Source organism: Peromyscus maniculatus, chromosome 6 (assembly GCF_049852395.1).
Source record: "Peromyscus maniculatus bairdii isolate BWxNUB_F1_BW_parent chromosome 6, HU_Pman_BW_mat_3.1, whole genome shotgun sequence".
NCBI classification, from domain to species: domain Eukaryota; kingdom Metazoa; phylum Chordata; class Mammalia; order Rodentia; family Cricetidae; genus Peromyscus; species Peromyscus maniculatus.
The window spans coordinates 63,198,207-63,224,363 of NC_134857.1; the positions used below are offsets into that span (position 1 = coordinate 63,198,207).

Sequence of the window (26,157 nt, forward strand, 5' to 3'; positions counted from 1 at the left end):
ACTGAACTGTACATCTTTTTCCCCCTTTTTAATGAATGACAGAGAGCCAGTTTCAGAGTTTATTCATACTTCATGCAATTCAGCTATCTTCATACTTAAAACTGAGGTACAATTTCCAAACAGTGAAAGACACACACTATGCATTCATTTATTGATTTGATAATTATATAAGCTTATACAATCCACACTGAACAGATAACAAATCAATTCACCAAGACATCTGTCTCTTTTCAGTTTGTAGTCACTTCCTACCACCATGGATCCACTCATCTGGTTTTGGATTTTGTTATTTTTAAAATATTTGCTATTTGAGCTTCTTTTGTTCAATATAATTTCTAAGATTCATGTTACCTATTTCAGCAATTTCTTCCATTACATTGTTAAGTATTACTCAGCTACATGAATATACTATAATTTTTATACAGTCACCTATTGAAAAATATATGAACTTTTCTAACACTGATCTCTTACAAATACGCTCTATGCTCGTTCTTATATAAACCTTTTCTGATGTTTTTCTTTTATGTAAATACCTGGGAACAGGGCTGTCGAGGCATGGGGTAGAGATATTATGCTCTAGAGTTTTCACTGTGACCAAACTGTATTCAAATAATAAAATATGAAATTGCCAGTTGGTCACATCTCATCTTCCATAATAGTTGGTATGCCAGCCTACACACACACACACACACACACACACACACACACACACACACACACACACAGAGGGTGGAGGGTGTTGCACAGTACATCTTACTCTGGCTTTGGCTGGCATGGAATTCACCTTATAGAAAAGTTTGGCCTCAGATTTGTACTGATCCTCCTACTTCTGCCTCCTAAATAATGTGGTAACAGGTATACACCACCAAAGCTGGTCTATTATTTTTAATTATACTATGCCAGTACATGTGATATTGTATTTCACTGTGGTTTTGATTAGACTCCTTTATGACTAATAATGTGTGCATTACATATGTAAATAACTTTGTTCAGATATGTTAAGCCTCTTGCTCATTAATATTGATTTTGTCTTTTGACTGTTGATACCAATAAAATTTGTGCTAATCTAATTCCAAATTGAAAATGGAGAATGTACTGAAACTTTTACAAGTTGTTAATTCAAATGACCCCAATTCATATGAATGACAAAGAGAGAAGACAACTGATTTAGATAAGGCAGATCCACAGGTACATAGATATAAGGTCCACAGGTATATGGATATAGAACAAATTAAAATTTTAGACCTCCTGATTCTTAGGAAGGTATTATTTCCATCTGGCCAAGCTTTTAAGAAACTTTTTTGTAGACCGGTCCAGGCACCCTTTGGACCACTGCCAGCAGACCAAGGTGGGGTCAACCTTGTGGATTCCTAAGAGCCTACCCTGCACCCTGCCTCTTCCTATTCCCATGATGTCCTCATCTATCATGGTATCTTCCTCCCTGCTCTCCCACTCTGTCCCTGTTCCAGCTTGACCCTCCCACTTCCCTATGTTCTCATCCCCCACTCCTTGCCCTCTGCCACCCCCCACACACACACCCAGTCTACTCATGTAGATCTCATCCACTTCTCCTTCATGAGGTCATCCATGTGTCCCTCCTAGGGTCTCTTCCTGTTAGCTAGTCTCTCTGTTGTGGGTTGCAGTCTGGCCATCCCTTCCCTCCCATTTAGTATCTACTTATGAGTGAGTACATACTATGTTTGTCCTTCTGAGTCTGGTGCTTGGACCAGTCTACTCTGGTGACCAGCCTAGCAAATAACCTAGCTGTCATCATAGAGCTTTTGTCCAGATCGAGGCAGATACAGAGATCCACGGCCAGGCACCAGGCTGAGTTCCGGGAATCCAATTGATGAGAGAGAGGAGATACTGCAGGCGAGGGACGTTGAGATCATGATGGGAGGACATGCAGAGATGACAGACCACACTAGTGAAAACCCATGAACTGTGGACTGGTGGCTGTGGAGCCCCCATGGGACTGGACTAGGCCCTCTGGACACGGAAGACGGTTGTTTGGCTCAAACTATTTGGGGGGCACCCAGGCAGGGGGATCAGGATCTGTCCCTGGTACGTGGGCAGGCTTCTGGGAATCTGGTGCCTGTGGTGTGAAACCTTGCACAGCCTTGGTGCAGTGGGAAGGGGCTTGAACCTGCCTAGGCTCAGTGAGCTGGGCTCTGCTGACTCCCCATGGGAGACCTCGATTTGGGGGATATGGGGATGTGGGGTAGCTTGGGAAAGAGGGCTGGGGGAATGGGAGGAGGGAGGAGAAGGGGCCTGTGGATAGCATGAGGAGTGAGTAGAGAATTTCTTAATAAAGAAAAATAAAATAAAAAAAAGGGAAACAGAAAAAAAAAAAAAAGAAATTTTGGTTGTTTTTTCAAGACAGAGTTTCTCTGTGTAGTTTTTGGTGCCTGTCCTGGATCTCGTTCTGTAGACCAGGCTGGCCTCAAGAAACTTTAAGCAGAGTATTTGAAAGCAAGCAACTCCAAAGGCCTCCAGAGGTCTCCATTTCAAAAGGACAGCAGAACAAAGGTCAAGTCAATGGTGCTATTCTCTAAGCTACCTGGGTGTGACTTGTACCTATCCATTTTCCCAAGTTCTGTTCTCAATGCATGCAGCTCCCTCTGCATTTCCTTACATGCTAAAAATTTTTGTAATTTCATTTGCAATGGTGTGGAGATCAACCCTGAGAATTTTCTCCTAGAGATCTCTCTCTCCTCTCCCTCTCCACTGCCAGTGTCTCATGTATCCCAGGCTATCCTTTAACTTGTACCAGGGATGAGCTTGATTCTGATCCCTTTGCCTCTATTTCCCCAGTAGCATTTCTGGCAGTCCTCTACCATAAATCTTTAAGCAAACAATAAATCTCACTAGAGACCAAAACCTAGCACACAAACAAAAGGATAAAGGAGGACCACATATAAAGCAAGTGCCCACTGACACTGAAATTAGTCTAGCTGCTTTCCTTTGAAAGAAGCAAGAAGACCAAACAAACCATATTGTGAGATGTCGATCTGTTCCCTGTGTACTAAGATCATAATGACAGACTCCTTCTAACGCTGGTTTCTAAACTGCCTGGACAGCATCCTCTCAGAGCAAGAACCGTGACTGGAGCTGAGAGTCTAGGCTTCTGAACAGGCCCCAAAGTGTAGCTCACTAGATAAGTATGTGCGCCAGACTGAAGAGAAAAGGCTTAGACTTAAATAAAGACAGCAACTCTTCTCAGGTTTCATTCTGCCAGTAAATTTGTCCTCACAATTGCTCTTTCTAAGTCAAGCTTTAAACCTATGAGGTTAAAAGAAGGTAGTTCTAAAATAGCATTGTGTGTTTGAAATTTAGGTAAGATTTAAGATCTGTAAGTTTAGCAGCTAGTTTTACTAAAATCAGTGATGATAAATATAGAATCTAAGACTTAAGTGTCAAGAATAATAAACATATTTCTGATAGACATTAATAATCTCAGGTAATACTTGTCTAGCACTTGGTACATGCCAAAATTAACCATGTAAGATCGGGTATAATGGAAATCTCTAAAAGCATTGCAAGCACTCTCATTATTCCTTTTGGTAATGTTGAATTAAGGCACATAATGCTGAAGTAACCTAATCAGGAACACAGAATTATTACATAGGCTGATTCCTTTACATGTAAAAAAGGAGTTTTGGCAAATCATAAACTGCCTTCAAGCCACCCCCCTTACAGGTCTCTTTATTGTGCCCCGTGAGAAAACAACACAGTGAATTGATATAGAAAGAATTTAGAGTCAAAATATTATTTTAATGATGTAAAAAAAAGTCTCATTCTCAGCTTAGTTTGAGAAATGCCAGAAAATTGAAATGCATTGTTTACTCTTAACTGTATCTGATTTAAACTACTACTTATAATCTCAGTGGTTCAATTTAGATATCAGAACATTGTCAGGCTCAAAGACTGGAAAATATCTGAAATATGGAAACTTTTCAATTTTTTCTTAATGATTCTATAGCTAATAAAACTATTATAAACAAAATACCACACAGGATTTTATTAGACAATTCTAGGCATTTCCTCATATGGCCAGGAGAGGATTAGCTGAAAATTGCTTTTCTGAGAACAAAATATACCACAATATTCCTAAGAGGTGTTTTCTTACCTGCTTATTTTCTCCAAATTCTTCTACACAGGTCCAGGCTGAAGAGACTGTGTTCCCTGTCTGTAAGCAGTGAAGACAGAAAAGAATTGAGTCTTTAGGTTGATGTTATCCCTATCTTGGAAGTGCATGGAATCCTTGATAACTTTTGTTTAAAACTTTTTGATTGGTAAATAAGAAAAAAGGAGAAAAAGAGACAATTGGCAAACAGGTGTCATTTCTGAAAAGATGAACAGAGAACAGTATTCTGATATCTAAATGAAAGTCATGAGTTAGTACATCCTCTGAAAAAGACATTTCTCAGCCAATTAAATTCTTACTCATCAGTGTACTCAGGAAATACTCTATTAGGAAAAAGGATTTTAAAAATTAAGCAAGGCTTCATAATTTCAGAAAAGCAGAGAGATCTAAACAAATTCAGGAAATGTAAATGTTCTGTAGGTATAGCCACTTACACATGAAGTATCATTTCCTTCCTGCCTTTAGAAAAGACAGATGGACAAAATAATGCTACTAAACTTCAAACATTTTCTTGACTAGTCAATTTTCCTAGGAAACTACTACAACCAAACAAGTTCCACTGTAACGTCCATCTATTTTAGTTGTCATCACTCCATATGTCCTGGGTCTTTCCATCAAGAATATATATCCAACTCCACGCTAAGAAACTGCACACAAGCATGCACAAGTAAAGCATGTCTGATGATCTCCAAAAGCACTGTAGAGTTTTAAATAATACTTTAAAGATAATTCAGTATAAAAATATCACAATAACTTGTTACCACACAATGAACTAGGTAACATTAATAATTGATTTTGTTTTTAAATACAAAACACCTGTCTAAACACTGACAACAGCTAAGAGGATAACAAATCATAGGGTCATGATCTTAAGACATTGAAAATCCAAAGAGGTACAGATTTCTGAGAATCGTCTTTGTCCCTGTAAGGATTGGTCAAGTCTCAAAAGGAAGATGATAAACAAGGGGAAATTATACATGGAAACATCACTGAAGCTCAGAGGTAACAAACTGAGAGCTGAGGAGGAGCTTCTGTTAAGACAAGACCAACCCTGGTGAAAACTGATCTCAAGCAGACCAGCAGAGTGAACTGATCTCAAGTAGACCAGCAGAGTGAACTGATCTCAAGTAGACCAGCAGAGTGAACTGATCTCAAGTAGACCAGCAGAGTGAACTGAATTTAGCATCTCAATTCCCAATGGGAATAAGACAATACAGACTTTTCAATCCTTTGGCACTTCTGTGATGAGAAATAACTCCTCTCGGAATAAAGGAAACATCATTTTAGACCTCAAATTCTCTATAATTTTTCATGCGCAATATCTGGCATTCCAACAAAAAAATCAGTATACTAGAAAATAAACTAGATCATCTAAAGCCAACAGAAATAGCAATAAAAAACAGATTCCTAGGATATTTAGATAATAAGCTTCAAACTGGATATTAAAATAATTATGTCTTAACAGTGACACATAAACCCACATGTAGACCAATGAGAAAACAGAGGACCTGCTTCATTCTGTCTCATTCTGACAGATGTGCTTCCTAGTGTATGTCAGAGGAAAGACCATGATAAGAAGCCGAGAAGCTGTGTTATAGGGTAAAACTAAACCTCTATCTTCCATGCTGCACAAAAATCAACTTAAAATGGATCAAACAAGTAATAAAGCTGAAACTTCTAAACTATAGGGGATACATGTCAAGATATGGAGATAGAAGGTGACTTTCTGAATAGCTTGGGACACAATGGCAAGAACTAAAAAATGAGATTGCAGCAAATAAAGTCTCTGCACAGCAAAGACAGAGAATTATTATCTAAAATAGAGAACTCAAAGAATTTGTTGTCAAAAACCAAATCATCCAACCAACAAATAGGCAAATGAATTGAATTGAATAGACATTCTCAAAAGAAATATAAATGGCCAAAAATTTATGAAAAGGTGGTCCATATCTTTAGCCATTAGGGAAATGTAAGTGCTTACAAGGAGTAGGGATCCTTATCCACTGCTAGTAGGGGTGTGAATTAGTAGAGATAAGGACTCCGTCAATCAGTATGGAAGTTCCTCAAAAAACTAAGAATGATCACATGATCAATCTATACCAAACTTCTGGGATATATGCTAGGTATTCTGTATCTGCACACCACAGACATATCTGTACGTCCATATTTACTGCAGCAACAGTCACATTAACTAACAAAATAAAACCAGCCCAGCAACAGATGATCAAATAAAGGAAATGTATCATATATACACAAAGGAGTTTTATTCAATCATAGGAATGAGATTAAGGGGCTACCAAGATGGCTCAGTGAGTAAATGTGCTTACTGCTGAGCCTGACAACCTGAGTTCAACTCCAGGGATTTACACAGTGGATGAAGAGAACTGATCTGCCCTCCTTTTGGATGCCATGCACCTGTGTGCCCCCCCCCCCACAATCAATCAATCAATCAATCAATCAATGTTTAAAAATATTTTTAAATGAAATCATGGCATCTACAAGATAATGTATTGGATTGAAGACCATCATGTTATATGATATAAACTCAGAAAGTTAAATATTACATTTTTCTCTCATATGCAAACTCTATATTTATAAGCAAAACCCCCACAAAAAAAAGGGACACTACTTGAAATGAGAAATAGGATCAGCAGGATGACTTAAGAGTGAACAGAGATTAATGGGGGTGGATATAATCAAAGAACATACCATACACATATGATATCATGGTGTTAGGATGAATCCTAGTTATCTCCTATGATTAATGGACACAACAGGGCCTGGAGAGACAGCTCACCCAAGTGCTTGCTGTGTAAGTGTGAGGACTGGACTGGATGTCCCAAGCACCTACATCAAAGCCTGGAAGGATGTATCTCAGAGCTCAGAAGAAAGGATCCTGAGGGTAAGCTAAGAGAGAAAGGAGGCAAACTGGAGAGCAAGAGTAAATGAAGTAGAAAATACCAGATGTCAACCTCTGGCTTCCACATGTACACACACATATATGTCCATATAGTAAAAATGAGCATACATACACATGTCCATACAGTGAGAATACTCATACATAGATGCACGCAGAACATATGCAAATACACTAATACATATGAATGATAATAAAAATAGCTATGCCCAATATGCTCGGGAATTTAAAGGCTAAAATTTTTAGAAGAAACTGGAAATCCTAAATTGAGCTAGGCATGGTGACACAGGTCTGTAATCCTAGCTCTGAAGAGTCAGACTAAGCTACAAAGCAAAACATAATCAAAACAACTAAATACACTCAAGTAAAATTCCAAATCTGAAAAATCCAATTCAGTGTTTCTTCCCAGCATGAAGGAAATACACAGACTGAACATACAAAAGGACAGAAAATACTGAAGACAAGTGTTAAGGTCTAACAGGGGTGTAAGCAGAATGATAAAAGTAAAGGCAAAATGGGTATTTGAAGACAATACTAGACATTTCTCAGACATGTAATAAAACCTGTTAGCACAGCAAAAACTATCCTCCAAATACCAAAGATATGAGACATGAAGCTGAAATAATTTCATCAGTATATCCACACAAAATCAGTATGTTTTCAGATAGATGCTTCTGCTTTTTGTTTTGGTTTGGTTTTTCAAGACAAGGTTTCTCTGTGTAGCTTTGCACCTTTCCTGGAGCTCGCTCTATAGATCAGGACATCCTGATACATATGAGACCCTGTCTTGAATAAAAAATAAAGTAACATGTAGAACTGAATAGTATTATAAAATAAGATAAAAGGAAAAAAAGAAAAAATAAAGTAACAGCAAGTGAACAAAACTGCTACACAACACCACATGGATCATCTTCAGAATCATAATGACAAAGAACCAAGTATATAAAATGTATAGATTTCAAGAACATAAAGAATTAACCACTATAAGAATGACTAAATTATGGAAGAAAAGAGGGTAATGTCTGGAGGAAAATACAATAAAGCATCCTCAAGTGGGCAGTAGACTACATACATATGTCACTAAGATGACACTGTCTGTATATTTAGTTTATATGTAGTAAATAATGAGTAAAAAAAGTAAAAGTACTGGGGAATATGGCACCTTCCATTGATATAAAATATTCTTAATATATTGTCACAAAATATAAAACCAGTGATTCCAACAGGTTATCAAAACCAGATAACACAAAGTAAGAGAGATCCCAACTATAAAGACTATTAAAATTCCAATGGTTATTTTCGGTACAGGTGTGGAATGAAAACACTATAAAATACAGAAACTATCTTCCCTATTAATCTCTGTAACATCCCTGCTACCTACTCAACTGGAGTTTTGGAGATTTCATTTAAATCTTTAATTTCAATGAAACAAGTCAAACAGAAAAATACTGGAATTTAAATTTAAATCATTATCAATTACAAGTAAATGCTTTCAACATAAAAAAGATAATGATAATTCTTAGAGGAAATCCAAAAACAATAAGGAGTGTCTTACTTTCATGTCAAGTCTGAGAGTACTATTTACAGGTGTGCTGGTCCAATTTAATTCCTATGTTATTGGGGTTGTTTCTTTTTTAAAGGTTTCAATTGCTAATGAGTGTATTCAGAGAAATATTTTAAAGAGAATATTCAGTAATCAAGACAAGAGACTGTCAAAAGGAAAATAAAAGTCAAAAAGTCAAAAACAGGATTAAGAGCAGTCAAAAACAGGAAGCGGACCTGTTCTTTGAAAAATGAGAGTCATTACATGTGTTCTTTTTAATTTTGTATCATGTAGCAGAAAGATAAACTACCATTGTTTAGGATCCTAGCTCTGGTTTTGTTCCTCTGGCCTTCAAGCATGTTCTCCTCTCTCTCTCTCTCTCTCTCTCTCTCTCTCTCTCTCTCTCTCTCTCTCTCTCTCTCTCTCTCTCTCATACACAGACACAAACATACACACACACACATTTCATGCACACAGCCAGCCATACACACACAAGACAGATATGCAATTAATTTATTATAAATCTACATATTAAATGACCTAATATTATTCTAGAGTACATCTGCTGACCTAGATTAAACATGTTTCCTCAGATGCTTTAAAAACTAGTAAAACCATAATCGCCTGTACTCCCAATATACAAATTATTTATGTCCATTTTACATATAATATACACACATCCCAATCCACATATTTAAGTGTTAAAGGCTGCTAATAATTGAAACACCCATTTTATGATCACTATGAAAATTATATGCTAACAAAATTTCTACTTCAGTGAAATACACACTTCACTCAGTATCAACCACCCATTCACCACCATTCATAATTAAAATGCTCCTGTGTCTGTGCCTGCAAACTCCGTATCACGAATATTTCTTTTTCAATTCTTTCTTCTTTCTACCCAGAGCACAATCAAAATTGATTTTACTTAGACTCTTCAAACCTTAAAACATACTTATCACTTTAAATTTGAAAACCAAAGGAGTAATAAATGACAAGCACTCACCTACACAAGGAAGGGCACAGAAACAACCAATTCTCTAGATACAAAATCCATTAACTTCATAAATCTTTATGGATCAAACTGTCTAACAGTAGATAGGAAAGTATTGTGGTATATGATGTTAAATCTAGCACTCAGAAGTGGAGACAAGATTACAAGTTTGAGGCAAAGCTAACCTGGGATACATAGTGAGTTCAAAGGCCAGCATGAACTATACATCAAGATGATGTTTAAAAAAATCATAAAATACACCAATAGTAAATTAAGAGTCACATAAAATTCCTGTATTAAACTGTAGCCTGATATTATAATACAGAACAAATCATTTTCTGTTACGATGTCCCAAAAAGGCTTAATGCAAAGAGCGAAGCAAAGGAAGGTAAGCAGAACATTCCAAGCAGAGCGAGCAGCACTACCAACAGTGAGATGACAAGTTGAAATGATCAAAGCAGCAGGTACACATCCAGAAGAGGGTAGGGAGGGTGGCACCAAATGATAGAGCATTTGAACTAGAATCGGAATTCATAATACACTAAAATAGCAAAGCCATGGTAGGTTTTTGAGCAACAATGATAAAAAGTAGTTAAACATACTTATACTGATAATTCATATGGTTGTATGTATAGAGACACAACATAACCAAGAAATAAACTCCAAGTACCAAACCAGAGACCATGAAATATGTCTTGCATCTGAACAGGAGAAGAACTACTGTTTGCTATCCTGATATATATGGGACTGACTGGCAAGGATCCTATAAATTTTAAACCCCAAGGCTAGTTTGTAACAAGGTATGCTCAAAATGTTCCATAATGCAATGATTCATTTTGGATTCAGCCAGTTGTCCCAAGTCCACTGTGGTGGTTTGACTAAGATGGCCCCCATAGGCACCTAAATTTGAATGCTTACTCACCAGGGTGTGGCACTATTTGAAAGGGTTAGAAGGTGTGGCCTTGAAGAAAGAAATGTATCTTTGGGGTAGGCTTTGAGGTTTTCAAAAGCCCATACCAGGCTCAGTGGTTTCTTTTTGTCAGCTGGTAGATCAGAGTGTAGCTCTCAGCTACTTCTCCAGTGCCATGCATGCTGCCATGCTTCCCATCATTTTGATAATGGACTAAATCTTTGAAACTAGAAGCAAGCACCCAATTATATGCTTTCTTTTATAAGAGTTGCCTTGGTTATGGTGTCTCTTCAGAGCAATAGAACAGTGACTAAGACAGAAGTTTGTATCAGTGGTGTATGTAGTTCTCAGACAGGCCTGACATGCTGTTTGTTAGAGGAATATAAAGACTTTGGAAGTCTGGAATAGGAAAGTGGCTGGATGCTTCAATTGGGGTGTAGGGGGCCTTGTAGTAGCAGCATAGGAGACAGTGCTGATGGTGATTTGAACTATGGAGGCCCAGTTCAAGAAGTTTCAGAGGGAAAGAATATTATTATTAAGTGGCCTAGAGACACCATTCTTATGATATTTTTTGCGAAAAATGAGATTACTTTTTGCCCTTGTACTAAAAACCTGCCCGAGGCTAAGGCTTTTAAAAATAAAAGCATTTTGGTTTAATGGCTTTGGCACAGAAGATTTCAAGGCAACCTAGTACTGACTGTATTGAATCGTTATTAGTAGTCACTCTTACATAGATACATAATGAAAAGGAGCAAACTGGACAAAGAAAAATACAAAATGTACAATTTGAGGAGAAAAGGGGCACTAGGAAATGTAATGTAGAAGATAGGAGTTCCAGTGCTCAAGGAGATAAAAAGTTTACTGACAATAAATGGACTAAAGGAGGTGGTGACCTCAGGGTAAGACCCCACCCAGCTAAGCTTCCAAGTTGTGAAAAGGAATTAAAGAAAATCTTAAGCAGTGAAGGAAGCTATCAATAACAGAAAGCTGATACAAATGTAATTAAACAAGGTGGACAAGTTCCAGCCATATCAAATAGTAGAACAAGTCAGCTTGGTCCATGTGGTTATGGCTTTAGAATCAAGGATGCAAGAAAGGACTTGTGGAATCTCCCTCTACACTAAGAAAGCCACTGAAAAGCCCCTAAGGCCAGGCATGTGTCAGGAGTGTCCCCACATAGAGGTTCAGAGAGGCCACTGCATGAATCTGTGAAGGTGAAACCTGAATAATGTTGGAAACCCCAAGATGAGTTAAAGATGCCAGAGTCATGGGATACCTGCCATGGAAAGTGGCAGGCTGGGAGTGGATCAAGCCCAAGAGAAACAAGTGTGTTGCAGTCAACAAAGCAGAAAAGAGTTGGAGATCTGAAAAGCACACTGACATAAGGCATGGAGATTCAGAACTTGGAGTTTGCCCTGAATTTCCTTACCATGCTCCCTTTCCTCCCTTTCTGAATGCTTATATATATTCAGTGCCATTATATGTTGGAAGTATGTGATCTTCTTTTTGATTTTGATTTTACAGGGGTTTACAGTGTCTCAGAGTTTTAAAGTTGGACTGAATGCATTTTTTGCACTATATGGCTACAAATCTATAGGGGCCAGGGAGTAGAATGTGGTGGTTTGAAAAAGAATGCTCCCAGAGGCTCATACATTTGAATGATTAGTCACTAGGGAGTGGCACTATTTAAAGGGACTAGGAAATATGGCCTTGTAGGAGGGAAGTATGTCACTAGGGGTAGGCTCTGAGGTTTTCAAAAGCTCATACCAGGCCCAGTGTTTTTCACTTTCTTTATCTCAGCCAGCAGATCAGAAGTTCTTAGATACTGTTCCAGTGCCAGGCATGCCACCAAGCTCCCTGCCATGATAATGTACAAAATATCTAAAACTGTAAGCAAGCCCACAATTAAATGCTTTCTTTTGTAAAATTTGCCTTAGTCATGATGTCCTCAATCTGTTATCAGATGTTTAACATTAGAAAAATGCTGGTTTTCATTGGAATTATGTGGTAAAGTTACAAAGACTAGGAGTTAATTATTATGAGTATGTGGTGATATATGGTGTACCCTAATAAAGCTTGCCTTGGGGATTGGAGGACAGAGCCAGCCACTAGATTAGACACAGAGGCCAGACAGTGTTGGCACACACACTTAATCCTATCACTCAGGAGGCAGAGATCCAGATATCAGTTCAAGTTCACACTGGAAAAAGAGCCAGGCAGTGGTGGCAACACACCTTTAATCCCAGTACTGGGAAGCACACACACTTTCAATTCCAGGAAGTGACATGGATGGGCAGAGAAAGGTATATAATGTATGAGGAAACAGGAACTAAGCAGTTCAGCTGAGACCCTTTCAAGTGAGGACTCAGGATTCATGGAGTTGGTGAGGTAATAGGTTGGCTGTGGCTGCTGTGGCTGCTCTGCTTTTCTGATCTTTCAGCTTTCACCCTGTATCTGGCTCTGGGCTTTTTATTAATAAGACCATCTAAGATTCGAACAATATAAGTACCTATATGGGGGCCCAAAACAGCTTGACCACACAGCTGCCATGACAGGATTAGGGGCCCTGACACAGCTGTGACAAGCTTACTGATAGGCAACACCCAGGTCCAGAAAAAGCCATATGCTAACACCACCCAGGGATCCACCCAGAGATGGGCCAGCATTTAAGGGAAAGTACCCGACATCCCAAACATTCCAATCAATAGATAAAATTAGATAAGATCATCAATGTTCCTGAGTCTAGCACACACCCATTTCCTTTTCACATATACCCCTAGACAAATGTCAGCCAGTCAGGGTCCCTAGAAATCCCCTCACCTCAACCTCTGCTATGATAAAACAACAACAACAACAACAAAACCGTACCCCAACTGAGCTTGGGACTCTGCTCTCACTGCTGCATTGGACAGCTCCAAGCTTAAAATAAAGGCTCTTTGCTTTTACATTTTTTCTGTCTTCATGGTGGTTCCTGCGATCTGGGCACAACATTTAGACAATAGGAAATTATTCAACCTTTTGCCGAAAATGAAACCTTTCCAGGCACAGTAACACGTTTCTAAGCCCAGCACTTGGGAAGCAGAGTTCAAGGCCAGCCAGCGCTACATGGCAAGACCACCACACTCTCCTTCTTCCATAGTTTATTTAGGAAATACAAACTGAAAATATGAGTTACTTAAAATATTAGTTTTGTAGCAGTATCTTTACCTTCAATAGTTTAAAGCCTTAGACAGTTCTAGAATCATGCCATCATCTACCTCCCTAAATAAAACATTCCTCTATTATACTTACTTCCACTTGCTGGAACTTTGAAATTTTAGTCTTTCTTCCACATGCCAACTCCTCATACACCTGAAGATAGCAACTATATAAGTACAGAAATTACAGACTGAACAAGTCCTGGATATTTCAACTATCCATTCTCTGCTTCATATTAGTCTTCAGAGCCTCATGAATTGTCAGTGTTTAACTAGACCATGGTACCCAAAAGCAAACACTCCACATATTCTGAGCCGAATACAGTTATTTAGTCTGGATATTATGTAACTTCCCTGTTTTGTTTTCAATTACTTTGCAGAACAAAGTGACTATTGTTCTGAATTTGCTTGACAAATAAAACAAAACAATGCAAGCAGTTGCTTGCTGACTTTTTTTATTCTTTGCCACTTTAGTTATCTAACAATAAAAACACACAAAGAAATGTATATAATAAAGATGAGCAAGTTATGTAACTTAGAAAATGAAAACTCATGCTCATAGATACAAAAATTTCAATGGCGAGGTTCCTTTTATATTCTTTCAAATTCTCCCTCTAACCCATAATCATACCCTGATTTTTAAAAATAATCATGATCTACTTAATTATGATTGTTAATCATTCTTGCTTTTTAAAGGAGCTTTACTATATATTTATATAGCCCTATAGTACATTTTTTAGTTTTATTTGGCCTTATTTGCCTAATCACTTTGTCCTTGTTTAATTTTTCAGTTTAAAAACTACACATTTTCTGTTTTACATATTTTAAAATGGCTTTTAAATGTATCCCAAGACAAATAATTAAAGAATCCAATTATATATTGATTGTGTAGCCTTAATGTACTCATGCCTCAGATATCTCTAGAGTTGACTAGAAATTTTTCATCACATAAAACTTAGAATTTCAGAATCTCAAACTTAAAAAACTGAAAATAAAACTCATTGTTCAATAAAATGTTAGACAAAGGCCTAAGAAGATGGAATAATTTCCCTATTCAACTAACAGAATACTTGTCATCACTAAGCTATTTTCTGAGTCTCTGAACATATATGAAAGAGCCTGGCCATCCACCTCAACCAATGTTAGTTAATGTAGCAAATCCCTGGTTATAGCACAAACTACAAAAAGAAACAAGTGAGAAAAAGTAGAAAAGCCCCTTTAAAAGTTTAATTTTGTGTGTGTTTGTGTAAGCATGAGTATACACATGTGCTTGTGCACATACAACAGGCCAAAAAGAGGGTAATAGCTCCCTTAGAGCTGTTACAGGTATATACTGGACATCAGGCTCATTATGTGGGTCCTGGAATCCCAATTCTGGTCCTCATGACTGCATAAATACTCTTAACCTCTGTGTCATTGCTCTGTCATCCAAACAGACATCAGAAGTTGTTTTTTTTTTTTTTAATGCTGGTACATAATTGAGAGAAGTGACAGACACCTACCTATGTATTTGAGTACAAGAACTAAAAACATGTATACTAAGTAAATCACGCGCAAAACAAAAACAGTACAGGAAAACCTTTCCATACTTGTAATTCCCCTATGAACCAGAAGTACTTTATGTATCATAAAAATCGTATTTTTGCTTGTCTCTCCTCTTTCCCTTTAAATTTTAAGGAAAAGTGTAATTTTCCCATGTTCTGGCATCATTATTATGTTCATACATGGTACACCTAAATTTCATACAAAGGAATCCGTCAAATTCTTTTTCTCCTTGGGTGAGATCCTATTAAATTAATAGACATTTCTCTGCAAATTTTCAGTGTCATACACAATTTTAAACTTGTCTACTAAAGGTTCACAATGGCTCACCTGAACCTTATGACTTCTGTGTTACTAAATTTTAATGAAGTATTAACTACAGAATTGGTCCCTCTCCAGCCAAAAATTAAGGAAAGAGAAGGGAAGGAAGCTATCCACATATATGACACACATCCTACCAATTTTACGACATTCTTTTTTTTTTATGGTTTGGGCTAGTAAACAAGCAGACATGAACATGTACTGCTGAAATAAAGTTAATATGAAAAAATAAATTAACAAGCTCATGGTCTTAAAATAATCCATAAGCAAAACAGGATTACCAAAAAAAAGCCGTTAAGAGAAAAATATATAACACACTTAAAAATATGGTAAAGAACAATCAAAACATAAGACAGAAAAAGTAAAAATAACCATAGGCATCTCTTGTATTTAAAAAAAAAAAAGCTGAAGTTCTATATCCTGGGTTTACATTTTTCACTAGTTCGTGTTTGTCAACCACATAAAGTGCAGTTCCTACACAAAGAACCAGTTGTTGTGTGATATTTTGTTTGTGTTCTGACAAATAAAGCTTGATTGGAGTCAAAGGGCAGAGCTAGCTACTAGTTAACCATAGACATCTGGAGTCTGTACAGAGAAGAGAGAGGAAACGATAAGGTAGGGTGGAGACAGAATCTCGGCCCCTTGGGTTGGAGGAACCAGAGAGGTAGAAAGCAACTGTGGCTGTTCCCCTGCTTCTCTAATCTTTCAGGTTTTTAACCTCGATATCTGGCTCCATGTTTTTATTGATAAGATTAATTAGAATAACACTTTATCTGATGCCCAATGTGGGGCTCAAACCCACAACCCTGAGACTGTCACATGCTCTACCAACTGAGCTAGATGATACAGAAATGACATTGCTATTTACTCAGTTACAAGAAATAATCAGAAATAAAAATCCATCCCTTATATACAAAACACATATCAGATCCCATTAGGGTCTACCAGGCCCTCTAGCACAAGGTAATGATGAAATTGTTCAACTATTGGTAGGGAATGTGCTAGAAGCTTCAGAATTTCATTTAAAAAAAAAAAGACACCATATCAATAGCAAGGGTTTGGAAAAAGATTTTTCTATCACTTGGCAACAAGCCAAAAAAAGTATAAGGAAATGTCCTACTTGTTCCTTGTATAATCAAACTCCACTACCTGCAGGAAGTAACCCAAAGGGTACTCAAAGAAAAGAAATTTGGCAAATGGATGTATTTCATTTTGCAGTTTGGTAAATTAAAATATGTATACCAACCACACCATAGATACATATTCAGGATTTCAGTGGGCAATGACTTTGAGTTCTGAAAAGGCTGATTCTGTAATCACACATTTGTTAGAAGTTATGGCCATCATGGGGATACCTGTACAAATTAAGACTGACAATGTTCCAGCATATGTCTCTAGTAAAATGAAACAGATTTTGCATGTTACAACACAAAACATATTACAAGTATACTACACAATCCTATAGGACAAGCAGTTATAGAAAGATCTAATTGAACTCTAAAGCGTATGTTTAATAAACAGAATGGGTAATAAAGACCCTCAGAGATAGACTGCATAATGCTTTATTAACTTTGTATTTTCTAAATGCTAATGAGAAAGGAATGCCAGCTACAGAAAGACTAATGTCTTTAATAGAAAAAAAAAAAACAAAACTACGGAATTAAATCAGCCCATATACTTTAAGGTTGTGCTGTCCTCAGAATGGAAACCAGGATATGTCACATTGGGGAAGAGGTTTTGTTTTTGTTTCCACAGAAGAAAAGCTGTGGATATCATCAAGATTGATAAAGATTATATTTGAACAAGAGAGACCTCTTGATTAGAAGAGGTGATAGGTCATCAACCAATGTGACCATTTGATCTAAGCTAATTTATAAGACTAATAAATAATTTTTATTTAATCAGATATACCTTGCCACTAGGGAAATTCCTCAAAGTTAGGGTTGGGGCAAGGTTTTGTTTTTGTCTTTATAGGAGAATAAAGGCATCCAGCTCAAGAATCTGAAGACCACTGGACAAATGAGACATCTGAAGAAAAAGGATGAATCATCCAGAGAAAATGTCCCAAGAAAAAGAGTACACTGGCCTATTAGTATAGTATATCACATTTCCAACAGAATAAAATTTCACAAATCTTCCCAAATGTTTGTTTCTGCTGTTCTTGTAGTCCCAGCTCAATTAAAAATTAAAGGTGGCTTTGGAGTTGTGGAGTGTGGCTCTCTCCTTCTCTAAACCCAAGAATGCTTGTTAAAAAGAAAATCCAAAAATCTCTGTATCGTGTCAGAAGAGCCACCTGATATAGAAGAAAAACCAAAATTAAGGGACTATTCTATTACCACTAATCTCATAATCCTTTGGTTTTGACTCTTTAACACTTTTCTTAAGGTATAAATATTATCTCAAATTTTCTAAAAATTAGTGTGTGTGTGTGTGTGTGTGTGTGTGTGTGTGTGTGTGTGTGTGTTTTAAACTTTTTGTCAAGATATTAATGGTCACATAGAATATTAACTCGTTCTAGAAAAAGGTTTCATCTAGCTTCCTATACGTGATTTCTGGTTTGATTCTCTATCAGGTAAGTAGGAATTAAGTTTTTGTACTCTGGATGTACTTAACAAATTATAGTCTTTTAACTTCTTTGAGATCTGCTGCATATGACATTTAAAATGTTTAAGTTTTCTGCAGTGAACCATGACCATGCCTAACAGTGACCTTTGAGGTCTCTAAAAGGAGGATGGGGCCCCACAACAATGATTCCACCGGGACTATGGTAGCACCACTAAGATGACAAACACTACCCAAAGATTGGCTTTGGACTCCAAACTACTCAGAACAATTTCAAGATGGCTAGCTGAGATGGTCCAACCTCACACACTACTCTAACCAACACTTGAGATAAGTCCTGCACTTTCCCATTACCCAGAGACTGGACAACATATGATTTAGCTAGCTTTCCCAGGACTTGACAATTATCTCAATTTTTTTTCAGGATCCCCTACAGATGCTGTTGCCCCCAGACAGCAGGAAGTAATTTTAAGAACACAACACTCACATTCCCAAGAGTTGGGGTGGGCAGTTTTTGGTTGTTCAGTGGGTTATAGTTATTTGTCATCATTTAGGGGGGTTGGTTACAAGTTGTTATTGGTAATGATCAGGAAAAAATCTGAAGGAAATTAGACTCAAGGATCTTGTTCTGAAAAGAAAAAGGGGGAATATAGAAATGATAGGATAAAATGTAGATTATTAAATCATTATTTAACAAAAAAGCAACTACTCATCTTAAATATTTTACATTGATATTGACTTTTGTATATTGATGCAAACTCTTAAGATATTTTTGTATATTGACACAAATGTAAGGTTATTTCTGCTATACTGTATGCACGTTTTTACTCTTAAGATATTTTGGTATATTGACACAAATGTAAGGTTATTTTTGTTAGAACATACTGTAAATACATTTCTACTCTTGTTCAAGATTTTATACCTATACATCTCATTTAACAATGTAATATAAATTTCTAGTCCTTGAAAGTTATGATTATAAACTATTTATGACAATAAAGAAATTCAGGTTAATAGTTAGTTACCTGTTACAATCAAACTTGTAGTCATGTTAGGTATGTTTTCAAGGTCAAACAGATTTATTTTAGATAGACAGGTGGTCTTCAAACACTTCAGAGGCCTATAGAATATGGCATATAAGATATTTGTTTGTTTGTTTGTTTGTTTTTAATTTTATTTTAATGATTTTTCAAGATATGTTTTCACTGTAAAACAGTCCTGGTGGTCCTGGGACTCACTCTATAGACTAGGCTGGCCTCAAACTCACAGAGATCCCCCTGCCTCTGCCTCCTGAATGCTGGGATTAAAGGCATGCGCCACCACCACCCAGCTGATCTCCACACACTTCAGAGACCTACAGAATATGGAATTTAAGATATTTTAATAGCATAAGGTTCTTTTTTTAATGACAATGAGACATGTCTGCTCCTGGCAGCAGCAATATACTTCAGAGAAGATGATGGACATCAAAGAAACTCCACATGGAGTTTACTTTCTTTGTGGCAAAAGTCACTGGGCAAGAAACTACCTTTGCCTCAACTGCTGACAGTATGCTGTCCAAATTGAACATGAAGGACACAAAAGAAAGGACTGCCAACCCTTGCCAAGACAAGATGGGACAGTCCTTCAAAAATCCTACTCCACAGAAAAATCTGTCAGATATTCTAGGCCTGCAGGCCAAAGATGGCTGCCTCAAAGTTACAAAGGAATCTTGGGTGACTGTCCAGGCAGCCATTTCTGTCATTTCTTAATTTTGGCAGTTGTTTGCTCTGCATTTCCTGCTTAATTGGGTAATATTATGTCCTTCTCAGGTCTCTGATGGAGTTGAAGACTACATAGTTCCAGTTTTCCTTGTTAACAAATACAGAAAAGAAACAAGGGAGGGGTAAAGTGTCTAAGTTTGAGAAACACAAAAAGATAGTTTTGGGGTGATAATGCAAGTTAGGATAGAAAGTGAATTATGTACAACACTTTGGACTCACCAAGCTAGGATAGATAATGGAATATTTTCTCCTAATTTGTCAAATGCTAATGGACTAGACATTGTTAATGCAATTATTCCTGGTATATATTTGTATATAGTTATTATACTTATTTATATACCTTTTCTATGTTAGTTAAAACCTTAGCATTTTATTAGACAAAAAGGAGAAAATGTGTGATATTTTGTGTTCTGAAAAATAAAACTTGCTAGTCAGAAGGTGGAGCTGGCCACTAATTAACCATAGAGGTCTGTACGTCTGTACAGAGAGGAGACAGGAAGTGATAAGGCATGGCAGAGACAGTGTCTCATCCATTTTGGTCAGAGGAACCAGAGAGGTAGGAACAACTGTGGCTGCTTCTCTGAGATTTCAGGTTTTTACCAAGATATCTGACTCCTGGCTTTTAATAAGATTAATTATATTTGTGCTTCAACCAGTTATTTATTTTTAAAATGTTATCTGCTTTTATTTTCTGTAAGTGTTGACCTTCACGGTCTGCGTGCTAGATGCAAACCTACTGCCTATAAAGTGCAGGAGGGCTAGCTGTTTTCTACTGGGACTGGAGCTGCAGATGGCTGAGCTTCCACATGGAAAACAAACCCAGTTCCTCTGTAACACCAGCTCTCATAAGAGAGCACTCAAGCCCCAAGTTACATTATTTTAAACACACAACAAAGGCTGGTTTAATAAACAATTACCAATTTTCAGGCAATGCAACTACAATCAGTTAATGTTTTACAATGATTATGCACCTACACACTTTTTTTTCTGGGAAGAAGGGCATTATGCAGCAGACAACGATACTAACAATGAAGGCTACAACTAAGCTATACACCTAGTCCCAGTCTAATATGCTTTTTTAAGATTTTAATTTTTAAAATTATGTGTGTATGTGTGGATCTGTGCATATAAGCACAGTGCCTTTGGAAGTCAGAAAAAGATGATGATGGATATCCAGAGTTGCTGTGAGCCACCTGATATGGGTTCTGAGGATAAAACCCTGGGAGTCCTCTGGAAGAGCAGCAAGTACACTTTACTTCTGAGCCATCCTTCCTGGCCCTGTTCTATAGACTTGTTAGTCTAAATTATAAACAAAACTATAATACAATTCATTATATAATCAGTGTGGTATAAATCCTAGGACTACTGGATCAAATCAATACATAATGGGTTATATTTAGTTACCCAACAATTCATTTCCTTAAAATATGAGCTATTGCCTAAATAAAAATAAAATTGCAGGTATTATAGTTCAAGTATAACTTTCTAGGAGACAAATGGGGCCACATGTAATTAATACAAGTCTACCCAATAATAACCACTTTAAAGAGCAAAAACACTCAAGTAGTTACTAATATTCTCGTTTCTGAAAACTTCTGATTGAGATAACTAAGGTTTGAAACAACTGTAATGTGGGAGCCCACAACTGACTCAGTTTCTCAGTTTGAATCTGAAGTCTATTCTGAGTCAATAGAGTTCAAGCTTGTTTGCTCCAAGGCTGTGAGAAAGTTCTGATTGGCCCACAGAGTCTCCTTGAAGGGCTATGAGAAAGTCCTGACTAGCCCACAAGAAGGAACACACTATCTAGCTGGATGTAGGCTGCTGATGCCAGCCACAGGTACACTGAGATAGAAAAACTCCCTGCTCCTTGACGCAAGGCAGGATAGATAGTGGCTAAATGCCTGTGCTGTGCATTGTTCTACCTCTGTCTTTCAAAACTGTATATAAGCTGGCTGTGAAATAAACTCGGGGCTGTGTGGCATTGACGGGCAGATCTCTCGACTCTTTTCTGTCTTCTTCATTGTCTCTTTAATCCACACACCTCTACCCAGCTACCCAGCTGTCAGCAGGCCAACACTGTACTTCCTTTTTTAAGCTTACAGACAAATCTACTATTCTTGAGGTAACATGCTACCAGAGACTAGACAGGGGACACCTCTACAAGAAAGATAAGTTCTAGGATTGATGCTATATTAGATATTGGCTACTAAGAGTTTATCTGATTTTAAGAAAATGTCTAGAAGCAAAGGTATATGAAATAATTTTAGAATAGTAGAAGCACAAAAAGGATGAACATAGTAACAAACACTCATAAGCCCAGCATTTGGGGGTAGAGGCAAAAGGACCAGACATTTAAGGCCTGCCTCAAATAAATAGCAAGTTTGAGGTCAGCCTTGGATTCATGAGACCTTGCCTCAACAAGAAGAAAGAAAGAATAACAAAATAAATTCTTCTAAGTAAAAATCCTTACTGTGAACATCTGTCTCTAGTCACTAGTTCATTCGTTACACTATAGTGCCTCTGCATAAACTGTTGTTGCAGATTAAATACTAATTAACCAAAAATAAAAGCAAGTAAGGCTGAAGAAAACTATCTTCTATGTTTCATACTAGTATCCCAGACTCAAAAACCAGAAAGAAAACAGGAGCTTAAAATAATCCTTTTAAAGCTACATTAAATCATGTATTTAGGCGACACCATGTGGCAGAACTATGAATTACTACTAACATCCACCATGTGTTATAATATACTTGAATATTTAATGTGAGGGGAAATTTTAAAACCATTGTTTAAAATATGAGTTAAATGACCAAATTAGAAAATCAATTATCGATATAAAAATATCTACTAATGAATATATTAATGCATGAATTTTAGAAATATATTAGACAAAAATATGGAAGGCACAGAGGTTCTTGTACACACAAGAATGTTAAACTTAAACACACAGGATTTTTCCTTTAAAAGGCAGACGCACAACTTGTTATCTATCCTGAAGACTGGTACTGGTCATGTTTTACAGTCTGGGGACACTGGCACTATCTATGTGGCCTGCAACCTCTCCCAGATCCTTATTGTGAGCTTTTCCAATCTATAGAACCTATCTTTTTGGAAGGTGTCACATGTAGTCAATTTATAGAACCCATCTTTATGGAAGATATCACATGTACTTCATAAAGAGTTTCAATGTAGTCACATCTTAAGCTTTATTGTGCAAACAGGATTGAGTGAATCATCACCAGGAAATTTTTCACGAAATTCTCCTGTGTTCAAATGTGCCTTAAAAACAAACAAACAAACAACTACTTGGGGTCAGACTCCCAAAGTCTGAACCAATGCAGGCTACCTAGTCATGTTGAACAAAACTTTCTTGCCTCCTATGGATTATTACTCTGATGGCCATGATGGCTGCAGAGACCCCAATACACAAAGATACTAAGAAATTATACCATAAAGGATCAAGCTAATTTAATTTATAAGCAAAATTATAGGAATTATTAACTTTAAGCTACAGTTATTAACTTTAAGCAGTTAATAAATATAACTATGGAACAAATATTGGCCTAATATATTTTAACACAAAGCAGTAGTTTTATGGATCCTGTTACAAAAAATGTTTCTGAACTTCTAAAGTTTTATGGAACTTACAGTCTTGGTTTGACTATAATTTACAGGAAAATTCAGAAAAGAAAATAACCAAAAGGATGTGCCATCACAAAGGAGCTGGATGACTGACTCCTTCACTTTTCCAAAGTGTTGTTCAGCTATGAAAACCATAAAAATTGCAGCATAGAGGAGGCAGAGGCAGGCAGATTTCTGTGAGTCTGGGGCCAGCCTGATCTACACAGTGTGTTCCAGGACAGTCAGAGTTACACAGCTGAGACCCTGTCTCAAAAAAATGTATATACATACATATATATATATATATACATATATATGTATGTATGTGTGTGTATATATATATATATGCAAGCTTTGAATTATATAAAGAAATAATATGCTGATAAAGGGTAATTCTTAGAAAAGAAGCTCCTGATTTGATATTATCAGAACCCAAATATGTATGTTGGCAGATATAAATATGCAAAAGTACTAATTTTAGTTGTATCCATACTTGAACATGCCCTTTAATAATTTAAACAAAACTATAAATTTGTGAGAAAAAGAATCCTCAGAAACCAGGTGTGGTGACTCCTTTAATCCCAACACTCAAGAAGGAGACAGGAGTATCTCTTTTGAGTTCAAGACCAACCCGGTATATAATATAGGCTAGCCAGAGCTACAGACTGAGACAACATCTCAAAAAAAAAATTCCTAGAACCCATCAAATTACCCTGACATTTCAGGGGTGAAGGTACTGAAGTCTAAAGCCCAAATGACTCGTATCCCATTTACATTCCCAGTGTTGATGCTTAAACAGTACAGTCCAATACTTGAGCTTTCATTTTAGCCCACCTTTAAGCCACTTCATTCACATTCAATGCATAGTATTTGTGGCCCATTAATTAAAATCAGTTCTATCAAGATGAGAATTATGATGAATATGAGATCAAAGAATCTTAAAGAAAAAGGAAATTCCAATTGGAATGTATAAATACATTCCAAAAGAACTAATCCCTCCTTCAAGGGTCAAAGACACATAGTTGAGTTAATGGAATTTTGGTCTTATCATTTGGTCATGTGAAAGTGAATTGTGTAAAAATGTTGAAACTGAAAATGTTAAAACTGATGGCTACTTCTCATTTAGGTGAATTTTAAAACAAATTCAACTTTTCTATTCTTTAATTATCAGCCTGAGATCTCTACTTAAATCTAGAAGGAATACATTCTGAAAGTATTTTCTTCTATTTATAATGAAAAGTTCCATTGTAACATAACCAATATTTCATATTTAGCTTAAATATCTATTTAAATTATTTTAATGAAAAACTAAAGTTTTATATTTCAAAATACTTTACTGACAAATGTTCTAAATCTAAAATCCTGCTTATGTTTTATAATTTGCCCATCAATCTGGAAATAATAGCTCATGAGAAAAAAAGCATCAATCATCTTTCAGATAAAAACTCACAAGTGATACTTTTTTCCCTCAGCATCTAACTAAAGTTGTGTGACATAGAGAAATCAAAACCTAATTTACATGTGAAGATAGAAAATAAAATATTTATAAAGTTCCATTGAACAATGAGAAAAATAAAAAACCCTATGTGTCATTTCAAATCAAATAAAAGATACAATAGGTCTCAGTTGCAGATTAAATACTGAGAAAAACAGTGGCATTAAAAACATGAACACTGACACACAAAATGTTTCTACAAACTAGAATTATCTGTAAAAATTACTTGCTCAGTGGGAAAGCAAGTACAGCCAAGAAAACCATACTGTGATTATTTTTAAAACAGAAAGATGAATGAAAGCTCAATTAACTAATGCCACATCTTAATTTCTTCAATTCTTCTTAAAATCTGCCAGAAATCATTGAATCAAACCTTACCAGAGTTACCTGCTATTAACCCACCACTATGCTACTTTTCTAAAAAATGCCTGTTCATCTGGAGGCTTCTTGCACTGCCCAGAAACTCGCTTGAAGAGTTACAAGTCAGGGGCAGAAGCTGCACCCTTCCCTTTATCCCCAAACAGCATATGCATAGAACCGATGCATCTATCTTCTTACTGCTCTCTGATCCCTCAAGGCAAGAAACAAACAATGCTCTGTTTATCTTTAACTCCCAAATGCTTGAAAAAGTATACTTGGTACATAGGAGACCTTCAAGAGGCCTGTTCTTGAATGTAAGCTGTACTGGTCATGGCAAAAAAAAAAAAAAAAATCAGCATACAAACCAGATGAAATAGCTTCAAACAGAAAAACTAACCAATGTCCAATTAACTAATGCCATGTCTTTTCGATTTCTACTTTTAAAATATGCCAGAAATCACCAAAGCAAACTTTCCCAGAGCTCCCTGAAGTGACACAAGCTACTTTCCAGAAGAGACTCTCATCCCTGTTTTTAAAACATCAAGTGGTCATACAACCTGCCATGGTTATCAGTGAACATCACACAGGGAAACAGGAAAGGTGCACCATGCTTGGGGTGATCTGTTAGTACATTACTTGATGAGGTCAATTAATATCAACACAGATGAAGACTATCTCTCTCCTTCATTAACTTATTTTCTAGCAATTTTTTTTAAAAAAAAGCATAGTCATCTACAAAAGCAATGGCAATACTGACAGGACCAGGTTCAAAAGTGATACTC

At 36.7% G+C, this 26,157-nt stretch overlaps 1 protein-coding gene across 27 annotated transcripts in view; it reads right to left on the minus strand.

The window, feature by feature from the left end:
* Positions 1-26,157, minus strand: part of Rbm46 (RNA binding motif protein 46) — a 48,074-nt gene that overhangs the window by 3,195 nt on the left and 18,722 nt on the right. For 10 of the 27 annotated variants that reach the window (XM_016003819.3, XM_006985309.4, XM_076574301.1 and 7 more), the window contains one exon: positions 4,130-4,189. The exons of 11 other annotated variants lie outside the window; for them this stretch is intronic. In XM_016003819.3, the coding sequence (XP_015859305.1) occupies positions 4,134-4,189 (56 nt within the window). In that variant the 3' untranslated portion in view covers positions 4,130-4,133. Of the gene's footprint in view, positions 1-4,129; positions 4,190-18,623; positions 18,765-19,161; positions 19,257-26,157 lie in introns of those variants that run through there. 6 more of the 27 variants (XR_006073188.2, XR_013052133.1, XR_013052130.1 and 3 more) reach the window with 2 other exon arrangements.